The sequence below is a fragment of the Melospiza melodia genome, chromosome 3 (assembly GCF_035770615.1).
Source record: "Melospiza melodia melodia isolate bMelMel2 chromosome 3, bMelMel2.pri, whole genome shotgun sequence".
Lineage (NCBI taxonomy): Eukaryota > Metazoa > Chordata > Aves > Passeriformes > Passerellidae > Melospiza > Melospiza melodia.
In genome coordinates this window covers 48,046,508-48,065,081 of record NC_086196.1, presented here as the reverse complement: position 1 = coordinate 48,065,081, position 18,574 = coordinate 48,046,508, and the positions used below count along the sequence as shown (strand labels likewise).

At 39.8% G+C, this 18,574-nt stretch overlaps 1 protein-coding gene across 1 annotated transcript in view; it reads right to left on the bottom strand.

The window, feature by feature from the left end:
* Nucleotides 1-18,574, bottom strand: part of PCNX2 (pecanex 2) — a 151,802-nt gene that overhangs the window by 35,887 nt on the left and 97,341 nt on the right. Inside the window, exons 24-25 of the mRNA XM_063151627.1 lie at nucleotides 4,970-5,028; nucleotides 2,358-2,573 (exon numbers count right to left, since the gene is read on the bottom strand). Coding sequence (XP_063007697.1) covers nucleotides 2,358-2,573; nucleotides 4,970-5,028 — 275 coding nt within the window. The remainder of the gene's footprint in view (nucleotides 1-2,357; nucleotides 2,574-4,969; nucleotides 5,029-18,574) is intronic.

Here is an 18,574-nt window from a genome sequence, read left to right as displayed (position 1 = left end):
GCTTGTAATTTGTGTGATTTCTCTGGCACTCATTCCCCACAGTCCAGTGGGGTTCAGCTCTCACAGGCACAACACATGCTACATGTTTGAGCAGGTTTTATCTCAGGTAAGTTCCTTTATTCAACCCTACACAGCTTCTCTGTTCCAGGCCAAACAACGGAATAGCAACACACACTCCTAGTTTCTGTTCCCATAATAACTCCTCTAACCACACACTCTGAAGACCAGAGAAAACTTCCTTACATACCATGTCCGTGAGGACACAAAATAACCACACATTTTGTCTTATTCTTGAAATAGGATTATCCAGTGGGTTCAGAGAAGAGGGAGAGTCCATTTTTCTCCTATTTCCTACTACTTCCTCTTGTAGTATTGACCAGTCTCTTCCCCTAGTGATACTTTGAGGGTAAGGAGGCACAGATTTGTACTGAGGATGAGATAATCTAGGTGAAACCATCATTTCCCCACCCCTCTCCACCCCCAGTAACTGGCATTACTTTCCAGCTCAGTTTGCTGGTGCTTTCTTTGTCCAGACCCATCCAAGACTCAGGTAAGTAAGAGGTGCTGCTTTGCAGGATGCCAGCTTCCCCCTGAGGAGTGCAAGGAAGACTGGGAAAAAGGATTTTCCTCTTGAGAACTCAGCTGGCTCTCAACAGCAGTCTGTGAAAGACATGAGAGGTTGTGGGGCTCAGCCCCAGCTGAATTTAAAGACCTGTTGCAGCTGGCAGACATGCTGGATCTATTCACAAAGTAAAACAGTATTAACTACAGTTAATTAATACTGAACAGCATTAGGCAATCTGCATGGAAAGGTCAATTTTCAGACACATTTAATTACTTAAACTGTGATTTTAGGGAATACAGAGATACCTCGACAGGTGGCACACTGCAATTTTTGAGTTCTGCTCTCAGAACCAAGTGCCAAATGGCACTTGCTGGCTGTGAATGATCCTGGCTCAACGTCAAAGAAAGTCTTCCCAAACCACTTTGCAACTATCCAGTTGTTCCCCACTCAACTTCCAGTTCATTATGCCTGTCTGCTAGGCCCTGATCTTTTTATCCAGCTAGCACATGGCTTGAGCATCCTCTCATATGCTTTCATCTGTTTCCAACATTGACGTTGCTTCTATTGCCTGGTGACGGTGATGATAGACAGGGACCCCCAGTAAGGGACAACTGCACAAGGAAAAAGAAAAACCACCTCACAAAACTCCTGCAATTTAACTGGGAAGGAGATTTCATTCTTCTGTTTGTTTCAAGTCTCACACTGAACTATTTTAACACAAAAGGATGATCAGCAAAGATAAATTCTGGAAGTTAGACTGCAAGTACTTATCCCTGACACAGCAGCACCACTGCTCACCTGGGGGACACCGAAGGAGAAGATGAATACAAGAATACTTGCACAGATCTCTTGGAAGTTGAAGTAAGCCTAAGAACCACATGTGCATGACCATGTATTCCTCAACAATCATCATAAACAACAAGAAATTATAAGGTGATAAACAAATGATCTTTCTTCCTTTGCAGTTGTTTTTCCTCACAATTTGCACTTGTTCTGAATAGGCATCTCATGAGGTACTACAATACCAAGCTGTTTCAGGCATTTACTGTTTTCTTTCCACATAACTTTGCTGAGGACACAAGAGTGTTAGCTTCATTCCCACTACACAGGAAGGAAAGTGAACATAAAGCATTCACCACAACCTGTTCAACATCCTACATGGAGTCTGTCACAGAGTCAAGACTTGAGCCCACACATGTTATTTCCTAGTCTAATCCTCCCACACTTAAGTGCATTCAAAGAGCCAGTCTGCCACTTATTTTCTCACACTTAACCTTGTTGAAAAGTCACCTTGATTATACTCTGCTCTTCTAGTGTGACAGAGATCATCCCAGCACTGGCTTCTTGCATAGTTTGACACAGGATATTTTCCATGGAAGGAGTCTTATTTTGGTTTTGGCTCTTTTGTTTGTTTCCCAAAGACAAGGTGTTTCAGGTTGAAAAATTTTAAGAACAACTCCAATTTTCATAGTTATGGAGGAAAATAAATAATCTGAGAAAGTAACTAAGCATTACTCAAAAGATCTGTGAACCAAGCAAACCACTCAACAAGCCTTCCTTCTGGAAGTCTTATGATGCTGCAGAACGTGGCTCCAAATTTCTTAACATCTACATTTCAAAACAATATTCATATAATGACACAAAGAAGTACCAAGCTTTCAGCTAGACAAGCATCTGTAGAAAGAGAAAGGTCCTCAAACTCTAGGTTCTACTGTAGAATTGTGATAGATTAAAAAGACAGACAGGATTTATTGCTGGTTTTGTTGCTATTTAAATCTTCACGGATCCTTACCTCGAAATTCGAGCCCTCTGAGCTGAAAGGTGACAAGGCCATTTCCAATTTCAATCAAATGCACAAAGGCATTTAAATAATCTGATGCCAGAATAAAACAGTCTCCTGTGTTGTAGTTTCCCCAGCGGCCCAGGATCAAATCTCCACAAAGAGACTCCTGCAGAGATCTTGTCAGATGCTCGTAAAAAATGGAGTTGAGATTATTGTCATCATTTCCTACAACCAGAGCAGCACACATTTGTAAAAAAAAAAATAAAATTATACAAAGCCATTCTGCATTGCATTTTATGTTCTTTTTCATTCCTACTTAAATCTGCTTCCTCTAGCTAGGTGATATCTTCCTCATATTTTACACAATCTACATTTCTTAGGTAGTCCTTCAAAAAATCAGGTTTAAATGAACAATATTGTAGATAGAAGATCAAATTAGTGATAACACATATTTCAGACTCAATCAAATAACCTCCATGATTTACAACAGTAAGAATTTCTTCGCTCCACTAAAAATCTCTGCAATGCTAAGTTAATGTCTATATACTATTCTTAATGTAAAGAAACAAAAAAATCATTATTACTTTACATCATTATAACTACTTTACATGTAGTTAAATTTGAATGTTTTTTCAGAGATTTTCAAATACTTTGGTCATATAGACACCAATAATTTTGTTGGGATTTTTTTCCTTCTGGTCCTCTGGGAATTTTTCAAGGCTTTGTCCAGGAATAATCTATTAGTACTCAAGATGAGGATACTCATTTTAAAAGATTTTACTGAGAATACTGAGTAAGCATCAAACATGCATCACCAGAATTGCTACCAATTTAAAAATAGTAGCTGTTCACTTACATATGGCTTGGACCAAATGCCCAGGTGAACAACACCCCGTCATCATCTAGAAGTGTAATCTCTTAAAGGTCTATGGCCTTTAACTGGATGAAAAGGAGCACTTTATGATGGTGATTTGTGAAAAGGACTGAACCCTTCACAAATGCTACCATGGTGCCACACAATCCAACATGGTATTGCCCTGTGCTTGTACTCTTTAATACAATACATGCTTGACAATAGAACTGCTTTTCTCTTCTGTAGTGCATCAGTGTCCCACCTTCAATACTCTTAAAATGCTGGTGCACAAATACATGTACAAACCAACATTTTGTAGGTGTATTTGTATGCATAGGAGTGTATGTGGATACTGACATACAGGTAGTCATGCATTTTTTTGTTTGCACAAATTTAGGAGATCTTACATGGAGAAGAAAAAACCCATAAGATGAGGCTTGCAGAGGCTATGGCTTCCCCTACAAATTGCTCCTTGACACCAGAGGAGGGGAGGGCCTGCAACTACACTGCTTTTTGAGCCCATAGCCATTACACACCCAGCCCTGGTATGGCTGTGTGTGCCCATGTCCATGCAGACACACTCGCCTGTGCACCTTCAGGAGTGTACTTGGTCAAAATTTAAGCAAGTCATAAAATGAGTCTTTTAAGCACATACACAAAAGAAATGTGTTTCTTGTGCTGCAGGGTTTAAAACATAATTCACTTATTAGCATATATAATAATGCTAAAGGTCAGTGCTAACAGATGACAAAACGGCCTTAGGAAAAATCTTAGCTCCCTGCATTAAATGAGGAATAATTAAAAACCACCATTTGTGCTTCAAACTATTAATACCCCTCTTGCCTTCTTGGACACCCTGGATTACATAAATTTCTGCTTGAAGACATGTATTTCTTCATGTTACTGATGTAATGGATAAAGACAAAAAGGATGGGGGGTAAACCAGCAGTAATTAATTAAAATGCAAATGTCCAACTTCACAATACAACCCCTGCCATCTCAGTGGCAAGATAAAATTGGCCACAGAACACATATATGGAACCTTGGAAGAACACAGATATGAAACCTTGGTCTGTCTCATTGGGATGGGATTTCAGCACAAGACACTGGGATCAGTTCCCCCCAAAAAGGGCTCTGTCCCACCAGGCACTGAAGAGTGCCAGCTGAGGTGCCACACGTTCTCTGTGTCCACTGATGTGCCAAAAACTGCTCTCACTTCCCAGTCTCACTGGCCTGGGAAGTTGCTTTGCATGGCCATGGATTGGAGCTCTTTTACTACACTGATACCCAGCAGAGCAGCCCACCATCTTTCCTACTTCTTCCTCTTGCAAGTTTTCCAACTTCTTTTCTCCCCCCTCTCAGAAAGGTTTCTCTCCAGGCAAGAGGAGATACCTGTTGGCCCAAACTGCTCAGTGGTAGGGCCACCACTAACTTGCTGCTTTTTTCCCAAAAAACAGCTGCCTGCCCACAGCTGACCTCTGAGTCTAGCTAGGGTGCCTGATGCATATTCCAGACAAACATCAATATTATAATTAACCAGGCAATTGGCAGCCCAGCAGCTCTCTGTCTGATCAGCTACACAAAACTGAGCAGTAAATTTACTCATCACATGACTCAAATTGGTGCTCTGCTACATTTAAAGTGCTCTGGTTTGTACACACAACATTCAAACCCTTTGCATCTCTTCAGCTTTCCCAGCAAAGACTCACCAGTGTAAATACATCACATTTTGCAGATCAAGCATGACACACAAACTCCCAAGCCATACCTGCATCCTTTTCGATCTGAATTGCCAGTCTGGTGTTGGAATGGTCTGATCTTTTGGTGCTGGAAATAAAGACATGCTTACAGCTAGTTCTTTTTTTAAAATAAACAAGTCTCACAATAAACACTTTTTTCCTTTAAAACATCTCTTCATTTTGTGTTGATATAATTAGGCAGTTCACAGTAATCCGTTCATCAGGCATATACAGTTAGGTCTGTTACAATACAATACATATACAGTTAGTACTGCTATTGATATTGTAGCTTATCAGCACACTCTTTCTGCCCATTTTCCTTCTTGTGGGGCACAGTCCATTCAGAATTTGGCATCTGACACAACACTATGTACTTCAATAATTGAACTGGCTCCAGAAATAGATCAGCCAGGTACCACCAAAACAGTGACTAGAGAGAATATTTAATCAGACTTTCTTTCCTTCTAAGCCTTAAGGTAAACAGCTGGACTCAAGAAGTTTTCTTTGGGTGAAAACATTTCTGTGGGTGTTCACCATCTATAGAAAAATAACAATATCAAAATACTTTACTTAGTTTCATATTTAGCTCAGCAGCAACAGGAGAGTCCCTGGTCATTCTTATTGCTTGAAAAAGGGTAAATTAGAGTGCCTTAGTTCATACAGGCACTAACCCTGTCGCCCTTATGAATGGCACATTCCCTATTCAGTATTTTCACTGCAGCAGTGGAATATAAACAACAGAGGAAAAATTATTACAAAAGAGAAAGCAACTAAAAAGGCAGATTGGATTGAGCTTTTACTACTAACTGTAACAAAAGACACCATTAAAGTCAGAAAATAAGGAATGAGTAAATCAATGTGGGCAGGCATGTGTTAAACAGAAGAGAATGATTGTTGTGGTGAATAGGGATATTCAACACCAAGTGCAAAGCATCTCCCAAGTACCCAGGGGTACTTGGGATAAAAGTGGAACTCTGGCTAATAAAAATGTCATAGTAAACATCAATTTCCCTGAAATACTGCTTTGACATGGGTATATAAGGATTTCAGGACACTTCATTGAAAATATTGCCTCAGAAGTTTTGCCCTCAATCACTAGCCTTAACAGAAGACCTATCTATCAAATATGATAAATGATCAAATATGTAAATATGATCTCTGATTCCTTGGAAAATGAGATTAGAGCAAAACCAGGAAAAGGCCCAAACAGCAGTCATCATTTAGTCACATGTGACAGTGGCAAGGGCCTCGTGTGCCAAAGCCTGCAAGCACAGGGGAGGAGAGCCACAGCACCACTTTCCCTGGCATGGGATCCAAGGGACACATCCAGGGGTGTCCCTCATGGTGTCCTTGGTGGAGCTGCAGTGAGATTGGCATGGCTGGGTGGCACTGGCTGGGGTCTGGCTCAGGTGTGGGGAGCACAGGGCCCAGAGGAGATTTTGAACAGGCAGGAGATTGGCCAGTCAGCCTCCACAGCCTGAATTTAACTACTCACTGTGGAAACTGCAAATGTGCACCAAGGAAGATGGCACCAAAGAGGGATCACTTCTAAGGGAGGTTTTCAAACAACTTAAATAACACTGGAAAAGGATGGTGTAAAGCTAACAGTGTCTTTGAAACACAGCAGAGACTCAGTAGTGGTTTCCAGGATTTTGTGTGTAAGTTCATGTTGAATCCAGCTGGGAGAAGGATGCCACTGTCATGTTACAAACGCTTTTCATCCTCTCCCCACAGCCTCCCCAAAACGTTGTGGAAAACTGACCAACAGAAAAATTACACACAAGTTTCCATGCAGGAGTCAGAAGAGGAGCAGATTTGCTTTATTTCTACTTCCTACCAAAAGCAAGTGGTTTTTTTTCTTAAAAAGGCACATTCTCTACTTTGCAAAAAGTATGATTGAGAAAATAAGAGTGTTAATTAAAATTATTTGTAATTAATATTAGTATATATCTACATAGATTAACATTTTATTTGAGGTATTATTTTTCTTCCTGTTTCTGGTGGGCCCAGCTCATTGCAACTGCAATTATCATTTCCTATTCAACAGAAAATGACACTGGGGGGAAGTGCCTTCTAAGCAGTTCAGAATATAAAGAATCATTTTGCTTTAAAAAGGTTGTCAAAATTCTTTCACCCTGATATATATCCACCTGCATATGCAAGAGTAAGCATAAACATTAGGTTGTGGAATTCAATCAATTTTCTATTCTCAGCAGAGAAGCACTGCTGATTTCCAAATGCATATGTTTTAAGATTATGAGATACTTTATTAACTTTCAGTGCCTCTGAAATCAGTGTGGTAGTGTAAGGTAAAAGTTAATACTCTTCTTTACCCCAGTTTCTTAGCATTTCTGGTGTGGGGGCTTTTTGAGACCCATAAAATCAACCAATACTTCAGAAAATTCTAATCTATAATAAACAGGAATCCTTTTGCCCAACATACAGCTCTACATCTACTTCTTTCCCCTCCCCCTCTTATTTTTTCTTTTGACATAAAGATGCATGAAACAATCAGGGAAAATCACAAGTGCTTTGGGACACAACAATTCAAATGATGCAGCCTGACTGGGAAAAAGGGAAGGAAATAGAACAGCTCTCACAAACAAAAAACCCAAACAAAACAAAATAAAACCAGGCCCCATTAAGGCTTTGTTTGAGCAGCTAAAATATGAGCCCTGGGACATGAGACAAGAATTTACCTTTTCAGACACAACTAGAACCCAAATCTTTATACAGCTATTATGAGGCATAATTTTATTTCATTTTTTTAAGACCAAAAGTAATATAGACAGTTTATAAAGCAAACTTCAGTGCTGAAATTCAGCTTAGTTGAATAAATGCTGTCCAGTAATCAATTCTGGGTTTTAAAAGTCTTCTACAATTATTAGTAACCAAAGCTGTGTTGGTATCTTCATGAAAGCAATGGGAATTCGCACTGGATCAAACTATAATCCACTACACCTAACAATCAAATCAGCAACACCTTTACTTCTCAACCAGGACCTCTCCCTGTGAACTTTTGGGATTAGTAGGTGATTTGGGCTTTCCTCCAGTGGCCTCTTACTTTATATTTGGTTGTTACCACTCATCCAATGTGATAATTATCTCAGTAATTGAATTTCTTCCTGAATTGCATTATTCTATGCAAATCAAGCAGAGTTCCTCCAGCAATTACCCTAGAGAAAAAGGGATTGTGTTGGACTGTCTTCAGCTGAGTCTTCAGCAATTTCAAAGTCAACATCCTTCTTAGTTCCTGAAATATCTATCTCATGCTCTTTTAATTCCACATTTACATGGACACTGAGATAACCCACTGGTTTGTGCAGCACTGCTCATGTCATTAAAACTATTGCTTCCTTTTGCAAAAAAATTAGGTCACTTCCTATACTCCCAAACATATTGCCCGGAAAGAATTTCTTCTCCCACTTAGTTTCCCTATTTCCTTAGAAAGATAGAAAAAAGGCTGAGGGGGATCAAGGAAGTCTGCATATGCAGAGTATATTGAGAATCAGGTAAATTGAGGAAAATAAATAAATCATTGCTGATTTGATGATGCTAAATAAATCATGATTTCTAGAAGATCAAAATGAAATTCCAGCTGTTCTATCTGCCCTGCTGCTGCTGAGTTTTCCCCCAAAACACAAATTCAAGATTTCCAGGATTCCTGTTGTGTAGAAGATCTCTACTTTGAAAGAGAATAAAACAAAGAAAAGCAGTTTCCCTCTGGGAGATGCAGAGATGCCTTTCTAGGGTTGATCCAAAGTTTTTCTTTGTTTGTGTCCAATGAATTTTAATCCACACTTCGATGACATCTAACAGGCAAATTTAAAAGAGAGAAACTACAAGCTGCAGCCCTATGATTATTCATGGGAATCTGGGAAAAAAACCTTCGGTATTTTCATGTGCATGCCTAATGCTGCTGGCTCTATAAACAAAGGCTTAGCATTAAAAACACAGTAGCAGTTGTCTACAATGTGAGGCAGGAGGAGAGTGGCATGGCAGAATAAGCAGGCACCCATCAGGATTTGAAGGACACCAGAGGTAAAAAGCAATAGTATTAATTGTAAGGGAAAGGATACTGAAGTAGTTTTAAATCAATTTCATCTAAAGGACAGAATGATTTCAGTGTGGTTTTAACAGCAAGGACTGACAGCCCCTTTGTGCGTGACCCTGCCCAAATTTTCTGGGCAGCTGCATGGAACATACACTTGGGTTTAACTCACATTAAGAAAGAGGGATCTCTTAAAAATGAAAGCAATTTTTCCTTCCTGATCACTCACTCTGATTTTTATTTTTATGCTTTCTTCCTTCTCTCCTTCCCTGACTGGGTCATTGTTTCATCTAACAACAATAAAAATAACAACAATAAAAAGTGGCTTTGATTGCACGCAAGAAAACCGGGGGAGGGCTAAGGTATGAATAGTCCCAGTTGTTAAAGGGAGCTCTGTTGAAGCATCCTTCTAAGACACAGAAAGGTCTTATTATCAATAACACTTCCTGTTCTTAGTTTCTTTACTTTCTTAAAAAGGTTTGTATAACTGATTTTGAGGCTTCTTGGGTTTGTTCGGGTTTTTTGTTTGTTTGTTTTAATTTTTTCTGATGTTTTGGTTTGGTTTTGTTGTTGTTTGTTTAAGAGGGTGTTAAAACCAGAGTCATCTGCTGAGATGACTCAGTTTATTTGGCATATTCCAACACCTGTCTGGAAGATTCTGTACTTCTACAGAAAGGGGGATGAAAAAGTGAGGTGTAAACTCGAGATCAAAAGCTGAGTGCCCAAACATAGGTTAAACAGCCCACCTTAGTGCTCTGACATTCAAAGGCTTAGCTGGGGAATTCACCTCTTATTTGTAAGCCAGGTGATTTAAGCATCTGTGTACTTTAAAATACTCACTAATGCTTTACTAAAATGTCATCAATATTCCTGCTTTTGTCTTATTTAATTTCATTCCCCTTGTCTAAGTGTGCTTTTTGTTTTAAAAAACATTCAATTACTGTCTTCAGATTATTTTTTACTATGCAATAGAAGAAGCTTTATAAGTGAAATGATAATGCAACTGTGCAGAGGCTTTTTGTGTGCACTCCTGAGGATGTAAAAAAGGTCAGGATCCTAACATTCCTCTAAGGATGGCGTTTAACCCAGGACTCTGCTTCACAGCCGGACCTGGCTGTCTGCAGCTGAAAGAAGTGCTTTTCATTCAAAAGCAAATGTGTTAATGACATTACACAAACACAGGTATCTGAAATTGTACATATGGGTGTCATTCTGTTGTTCCCATCGTGTGCCAGCACAAACTTTATAGGAAAGGCACTACACTGAGCCCAGCACTGGGCAAAGAGCTCCACAGCACTGATCCACTTGGGCTCTGCACTGATGGGCCCATGAGTGAAGCAGCAAAACCCTGAGAAACTACCAGGAGCTGGAGAGCAGAAAGGAGGTGATGAGAAATATCCTGGTGAAGTTTTCAACAGAGAGAGTGAGAACAGACAAGGGAAAAATTAAAAAACAAAACCAAAACAAATGTTGGGAGCTGCTTGAGCAAATGAGGCTGAGATGTTTTTCTCCTTTACTCCGCACAAAGAGAGGAACATTGTTTAAATATCATAAAAGGAAGAAAGGATAACAAGGCATTTCAGAATTCATTCTTGATATTTTTTTATTGCTGATAACCGTGTTTTCATGCTCTTTCAGTGTGCAATATTAAAATAGCATATATTTCAGATATTTTTCTCACTTTCAGACTCAATGTGAATGATTAATAATAAAATTAGAAAGAAGAGATGGCAAGAAAGTATGAGGAAATACAAGACTTAGACAAAGATTGGTCTTCCAAAGAAAGCCTGTATCAGAAATACTAGTTTAGTTCACTACAGGGTTTTCCATATCTGTATTTCTCACCAAAAGATGCAAGAAGGCAAAATAGAAGATAACCAAGCCATTCCAATGCTGCAAACATGCAAATGCAGCACCAGTGACACTATGCTGAAGAACAACAAAAGTCTTACTGCTACTGTGCAGTTGTACAATATCCAATCTAATAGAGGGATAACTTTCAATACCTATGGGTTTTTTTACTGCAAGAACTGTTGAGAATGTTAATAATTTACAGCATTCATCTTGGTATCCTTATCCTCTACATTACTCTTCAGGCTGAAAACATCTCTGATATTTTGAGAGCAAACACTGTTAGTCAAAGGACTTAAAAAGAAAAAAAAAATCCCACTAGCTTTCATCCAGTATTTACCTAGTCCCAACTAGCACAAAGTTTCAGAGGCAATTCTCAGTGGCAATGGTGACACAATTCTGCATTTTGCACTATCTCAGAAAGAAGATATGGTTTACATTTTGCTCTTACAAGCCCTAAGGCAATCTAGGTCCAGTGCATACCTTTGTGTATCAGGAGAGAACCAAGACCCAAGCATGCTGCAGCATGAACTGCTCCCTGCCACTGCCTGTGCACAACATTTCACCTCGGTTAGAATGGTTACACTTGCTGAACATCTCCTCCTGCATCTAAGCTTTACCAGCTTTCACATTTTGACAAAAGTGGCTTGAAAAAGTATTTCCTTGAACGTACAGCTTAGGTTTAGTACTCTGCACCTCAGCTTGCCCCTAAATGTTTGATTCAGTTAAATCCAACACAGGACATGATCTACATTATCCAAGTGAATGGATGAACACTTGCTGAGAACACTTATTCTTACAGAAATTCAGACAACCCATTTCAAGGGGTTTCCAATATTTGACATGACAGAAAATTCATGAGTGAACTTGATTTCATTAGATTTACATAATTTGGAAGCTAATGATTAGATGAACAGCATTATAAATCTTTAGTGCTACACACGCCTTTAAAACATTACATGGACCCTATTTCTGATGGGAGTCCATTATTGTCTATTACATCCTGTTGTTGCCTTCCTTTCTATATATATATTTAAAAATCCTTCTCTATCATGCTCATGATTTCTTCTCCTTTGTAGGTCTGAGTTCCTGCTTACCCATGTCTGTTGGATTACCCCCTCAGATTTTTCATTGCATGCCTTTTCCTTTCTGCCCATCCACCCTTCTCCCTTTTCATTTATGCCACTTACAGTTTTGATGTCTACTTGTGTTCCTCCTGATCTCAGCATGCATTCCCTTTCTGATGTCTCCCTTCTGTCTTTACTCTGTCCTCTTAGAAAGATTCAGTGAACTGGAGTTGTGGCTGCATCTTTAACTTGGCAGGGAACTACAGAGCACTGAATCAGAATACATTCCCAATTAATTATCACACATATGGCTCCTATTCAATTAGCCTCAATTTGTTTTATTGACTGCCAGGGGCAAAAATTTGAGAAAAAGAGATGTTACCAGTTAAAGAGAGACTGCCAAACAGTTAAACTACATCTCTGAATTTCGTATAGCCTCCCTTGAGTGTGAAACTCCAGGCAACTCAGAAAACACTTATTTTAATATCAAACCTACTTGATTAAAGGTGCCTAGCTTCTCTTGCCCATCCTTTCTCACATTTTCCCAGCTTGGTGTGACTCCACAGCTGGAGTCAAGTGATGAGGCGAGGGCTGGGCTGGAGAGGAGGTGTGCACAGCTCTGTGCCACAGCAGGCAGCCAAAGGGCACTCATGGCCACTTGCTCTAGGGGAGATCACAGCTCAAGACACTGAAGGGAAGGGAGTTTCTAGCAGGGCTTCTTTAAGCTTGAGGCTGTACCTGAAGCAACACCCTCCAAACCTGAATGCTGTGGTGACAAAGCTGTGGTCTTTGTCACTCTGCAAAGCTCTACACTGAAAGAAATGAAAGACTCCCAAACCTGCCAAGTGTTGCAGGAACGGGCCCATGGGCAATACTGGTGGCGTGCAAGACAGAGTGGTTACACACGACAGCAGGGAGCAGACAGGGAAGGGTCTTGAGAAGACAGTCAGATGAATAAGCCTAATGAGTAACATGTAATTTCAGAGAGCTCATGAAGAACTAAGGCTGAAGTACACACAAAGATGTTCTTTGTTCTTCAAACGTTTTGGTTTTCTCTGTTCTCTCCTCCAGTGCCAGAACCATGGCCACAAATGCCCGTGGAGAACAGGGCATAACTTCCCAAAGATCAGTTTATACTCATTGTTTAAAGAGAGGAGCATGTTTTTCCAAAAAAAAACCCAAAAAAAAACCAACCAATCACCTCTATTGGGAACTCTGCCAACCTTAAGAGAAGAGAAACGAAGAAACGAAGGAAGAATGGCAGCAGCTTGCTAATATTTCAGCTTTTTTTACCACTGCCAGCCAGGGACTGACATTTACAACTGCATCAATGCTATACTCAAGGATACCAAGGGAGGCCTAAGCAAACCTCAGTATAGGCTGTAGTATACCAGTACAGGCTGGGCTCTCACAGAACTAAGCACCTTTGAAATTTCCAGAAAGACTGGGAAGTTTACAAATTCACCAAATTCTATATGCTTTGTTAATAGGATTGATAAGCTCTTCTGATTTGGAGGCAACACCCAAAACTTAAGGCCAAACACAGCTCATTTATTGGTCCTATTTGTTTGGACTTGTAAGTCCCATGCACTAATAAGCACCCATTTCAGGTTTATCTGCATGCTGGTATTTATTTATACTATTTTGAAGAGTTCTAAATTAACTCAACTCTCAATAAAAGCCTGGAGGAGCCCTGAGGCCAACTCAGTGAAGACCTCTCGTAGAAGAACCACAGTCACCAAAGGGACCAGCATTCATCAGTGAGTAAAAGCTGTGAACAAAGGCACTGGAACATCAGTTCATTTTAGAGCAAACAGAAATACAGCGCTTCTTTCTGGTCAGTTCATAAAAACAGGATAGAAATAGAAGCAGTCAGAGAGAAACACAAAAATTTGCAGAGAAAGCAGTTTGGAGGAAACTAAAATAACTGCAATGAACAGTAACACTCAAGGCAACAACGTGCCTTTCAGACCAGGTAGCTGGAAATATTCAAGGAAGTTTGAACCCTAAGTAAGTTTGAACTCTAAGTAGGGCAGTGACAGTAGTTAGAACATAACACATGAGATGATATTTATGAAATAAGGCAAATATTATCTCCTGTCATTTAGGGGGGGAAAAGCTGAAGTTATCCTATTCACTATAAATTAAAATCCAGACCATTACTGAGTTACAAACATCTGCTGCAGTTGTTCCTCTGTAAACATCACTACTATGGAGGTCTAAAAACATGTGAAAATCAAACAAGACAGAAGGAAAAAGACTAAGAAAAAAAGAAATCCAGTCTTAAAAAGAACAGCTTGAAAGGTCTGAGTGTGCAGATCCCAAACAAGGCCCATGGACAGTTACGGGTGAATGACATTTTATGTTTGGAGCAGGGGTTTTAACAGCTGTAACACATGAGCAGGCTCACAGGGAAACCAGAGGCACCAGCATGTGTTAAAAATAAGCATTTGAAAGTGGAAGGCCTGTTATTTTATGGGGAAAAAGGGGGGGGAGCAGACAGGTACTTTTCACAGCTCCTTTTCCCACACATGTGCATAATGTGGGGTCAACCAGAATTATGTGTACACTGGGAAAACTCTTCCCATTCCACCTGTCTGTGATGGGCAGGTTAAGTGAGCTGGCAGGAAAAAAAGAAGAAAAAGCCATCTGCACTACATCTGAAGCAGGGCAGGTTTTCCTTGCCCTCCATTCCCAGCTGCGTTAACCCTACAGGTGGTTATTTTCCAGACCACAATGACTGGAACAATAACACAGTGATACACTTTTTAAAGAGATGGAGGAAAGAAATGCTTGCTCACATAGTCCCAAACACAGAGAGGCATCCTGTAATGCCAGTCTGAGATAACTGGCAATTTAATCACAGCCTCTTTAGAGACACCTAATTAATTCAGTTACACCGCACTGTAATTCATTCAAGGCGCTTCAAAGCAAATGCAAGCTGTGCCTTACCCAAAAATAGGCACTGAACCAGAAGAATAGGAACAGGAAGGTACAGGAGAGACAAGCAGCTTGTAAACAGCAAAATCTCCACATTCCTGGTGGCAGTTTGCTGTTTGTGGGGACAAGTCACAGCTGCAGCAGAGAACAAACAGGCTGCTCCATGTGATCCAGCTGTTAGACCCACTGGGGAATAAAAGTAAACTTCCTCCTCTGTTCTGTCATTGTCATATCCAAGATACAAAGGAAGATAAGAGGAAGGGAGGAGAAGGACAGAGTCAGGCCACAGTGTGACAAAGTATTGGAGAAAAAAAAGCAAAAGCAGAGGAATTGAACAATAGTGTTTGCACAAACGCTTCATGCTTTAGTGTCTATACATTAAACAAGATTTACTGCTATTTCCGTTTCTCTCTCTGACATCTACAGCCTAATCACTCCAACAGCTGTGAAAATAGGGACTAAAAGAGCAGTCTTCAAACTGGGAAGTGGGACCAAGGCCAATGGCTGGACAAAACCAGTGTCACAGCAAACCTTCCTTTGTCAAAACACAAACCCAAAAATAACAGAGAGAGAGAAGGAAAAATTCTCATAGTGAACTCCCACAAGGTAACGAGCTCATGAGCAGCAGCCCAGCTTCTCATTTTACACCCCTCTCTTTTCAACAACAAAGGCAGCAAAAGCTGCAAAACTATGATTGCAAGAGTTCTTCTTTCTCATTAACTTTCCTTATTTTTTCTTCTTCTTTCTCATCCTTCCCTTCCCCTCTGAAGGATCCCTGACCTCAGTGATGTATTGGTGTGGTAGACTCTGCCTGCAGTGAGTACCAAAGGGCACACTCAAAACAAACAGCATCTGCTGACTGCAGGGAAGAACACCCATGCTCTGTGCACACACCACAAGAGCCCAAACAGGCACAGCATGAGCCCTGAATTTTGAAGAGCCTGTTAGGAATCTCACAGTTTGCTTACTATCAAAATGAATCTCTTTTTCTTTTTTTACCCACTTGAGTCCTTCAGCTCCTTGAAAAAACAAACAACACCATTTTAATTCTCCAAGACTTCCAGCTCCAGCTTGAATCATCTAAAATAGAAGAAGCTCAGTCAGAGAAACCTGAGGATTCAAGCTCCTCTTTAGCCAGCAGCAAAAGTGGAGCTAAAAGACACCTAGAAACACAAAACACATTTATGTGCACTCAGAAAACACCAGGTAAGGACAACCAAACCAGCATTTTAAGGAACAGATGGATCAGTTGCTCAGCACTCACACTGCTGGCCTAGTAGCCCTGTTCTATTAATAAACATGGTACTCTGTACTTGCTAAAGTTCAACATTTCAACTTTGGGTTCACTCTACCAAAAATGAACTGGATCTTTTTTCCCTCATCTAATTTCAGGCTGTTGGCCCAAAAGAGTTGCAAAAAAATTTCTTCCTGAAGAGAAACAGCAGTGAAGTTTGCTTGACAACAGAAAAGTGTGCAAATACTGATTATAATCAGTACAGAAATGACAACCTAAGAAAGCAATCTAATTTATGACTTGAAAGAAAAACAATTTTGATACTTAGACTGCTTGCCAAAGTTGCTTTCAGTTATTTCAATTATTATTATGCCATTTTTTATTATATATTAAAAAAACAACCTTGGAACTGACAATACCTGACTGCATGTAAGTGTAAATGAATTATTTGTAGCTAATATGTGATAATTTAACATAGACATCAATACAGCAAAAAATTGTTTGAAAACCAGTATGTGAAGCAGGCTGTAAAAAAAAAACTATATAAAGTACATTGAAGGCAGCTTTCCCCTGGGCAAGGCTCCTGTCAACAAGCAGTGAGTATAGAAACAGCCAAAAAAATCTCCAAGAGCTCCTGCTTTGTATGCATACAGAGAACACTGCAGAGAACCTGTGACTTTCCACAAATACCCTGAGCTGAACTTGGAGAAAGCATCAATGCACTCCAAAAAAGAAATCTGTACAGCAACATCTGTTTGTTCTGTTTTGTCTTATACAACCTTAAAATTTAGTGCACATCTGGCTGTAAGAACTGCAGCCCAAAGACAGGCAGATGTGCAGGAGCCAGAACAACTTTCCATTCTAGCTCAAGCTCCTGATCCTTTCTAACTCCACAGCTCAAAAAGAAAGCAATGATGCTACCCCTTGAAATTTTTACATATTGAAAGGGCAAAATTTTAAGCAATAAGGCAAGGCCCATTCAGTTCATTCAACTATTTGAAGTATTTAATAGAAAATTTCCTTATTCCTAATATAAAATTGCTCCCCTTTGTTGCCTTTTTCTGTCTTTTCACAGTGTATTTTTAATAAACCAGGAGTTTTTCAGTCCAACTCTCACTCATTCTGGTTAGTTCCTCATGTGAAATGGAAGTAAGGAAAAGGAGAATTAGAAGTACTGGAGACAAAATGAATACAATTTTAGGAGGAGTCATTCCATGTACATATTCTGAGATGCCATGGGTTCAGGCAAAGACTTACTTTACTTCGATGACAAACCTGAACCTTCTACAAGGCTGTTTTCTACTTCTGAAAGGCTTTCAAGAGGCAAGGTTGTGTTATTTGTTTTAAGTGAGTTCACAGAAGGTACATCAGAATTTCTAACAAGCACCAAAACACAATTTTTTACAAAGAATAATGTAAGCCTTCTGGTTGAAGACAAAGTTGTAGTTGCTGCTTATTTTGAAAGGACAAGCAGTGGTGAATTAAAGTATTAAAAGGGTTTAGTTTTCTGTACTTGAGGTTTTACAGTTTATGGATAAAATAATTACCTTGCTTTGCAAAACTATTAGCATTAAGTTCTTTGCTTCCCTTAGTGGGAATCACAGATGGTCACTACTGATGAAAACAAGTCACACACACCTCCTTTATAAAGTATTGAGTATCAACCATTTTTAGTTACTTCCTGTGAATATCTCCTGTTCATTTTGTATGAAAAGATTAGGCAAACCAAAAGCAAATATAAATGACCCCCCCTTTTTCCCTTGACAATAACCTAAAGACTTGACACACCCTAACTACATGGCAGTGATGTGCCTTCAAGAGAGGTTGGTTCTCTTAAAGAGTTGAAAGAAAGAGCTCTAGAGTTGCAAGAAGAGCTGAAAGAGTCCCTAGAAAGGGAACTGCATGCCTTCAAAATGCTCTGGTTGAAGTAAAATGCAGCAGATGGTAAAATCCTAACTTCCTACTTAGTATTGTTCAAAGTTTCTGTCCAGAAATGTATAGCTGTCTGTGGGATTAGTGGTAGCTTCCTGCCTTTCCATAACTGCCCTCCACTTCACTCTCTTGAAAGAATTAAACTGCTGACCCAGTAAAAAAGATGTGAGAGAGAATTCTGTTAAGATCTAGTCCCAGTGTACAAAACTCAGTTCCCCTCGAAAGGTTTCCACAAATCTCATCACATTCAGAAACGAATACAAAGCCTCCTTATATAACTTGGCTTTGTCTGACTAATTTCTTTATAGATGAGTACATATTCATGCACTGACACAAGTCAAAATGCAACAAAAGAAAACCCTTCAAACTAAGATACACCAAGACAAGAGGTGTGGTTAGTGTGTGGCCCTTCTCACTGGCGAGGCCAAGCCCAGACTCAGCCAATGCAATTTTCCCTTTCTATCACAGTTGTGCAGCTGCAGAGTTACCTGCTGCATCCCAGAGGGTAGCATTTAATCAGCCTAGTTAGTACAAAATGTATTTATGCAGTCTGACTGCT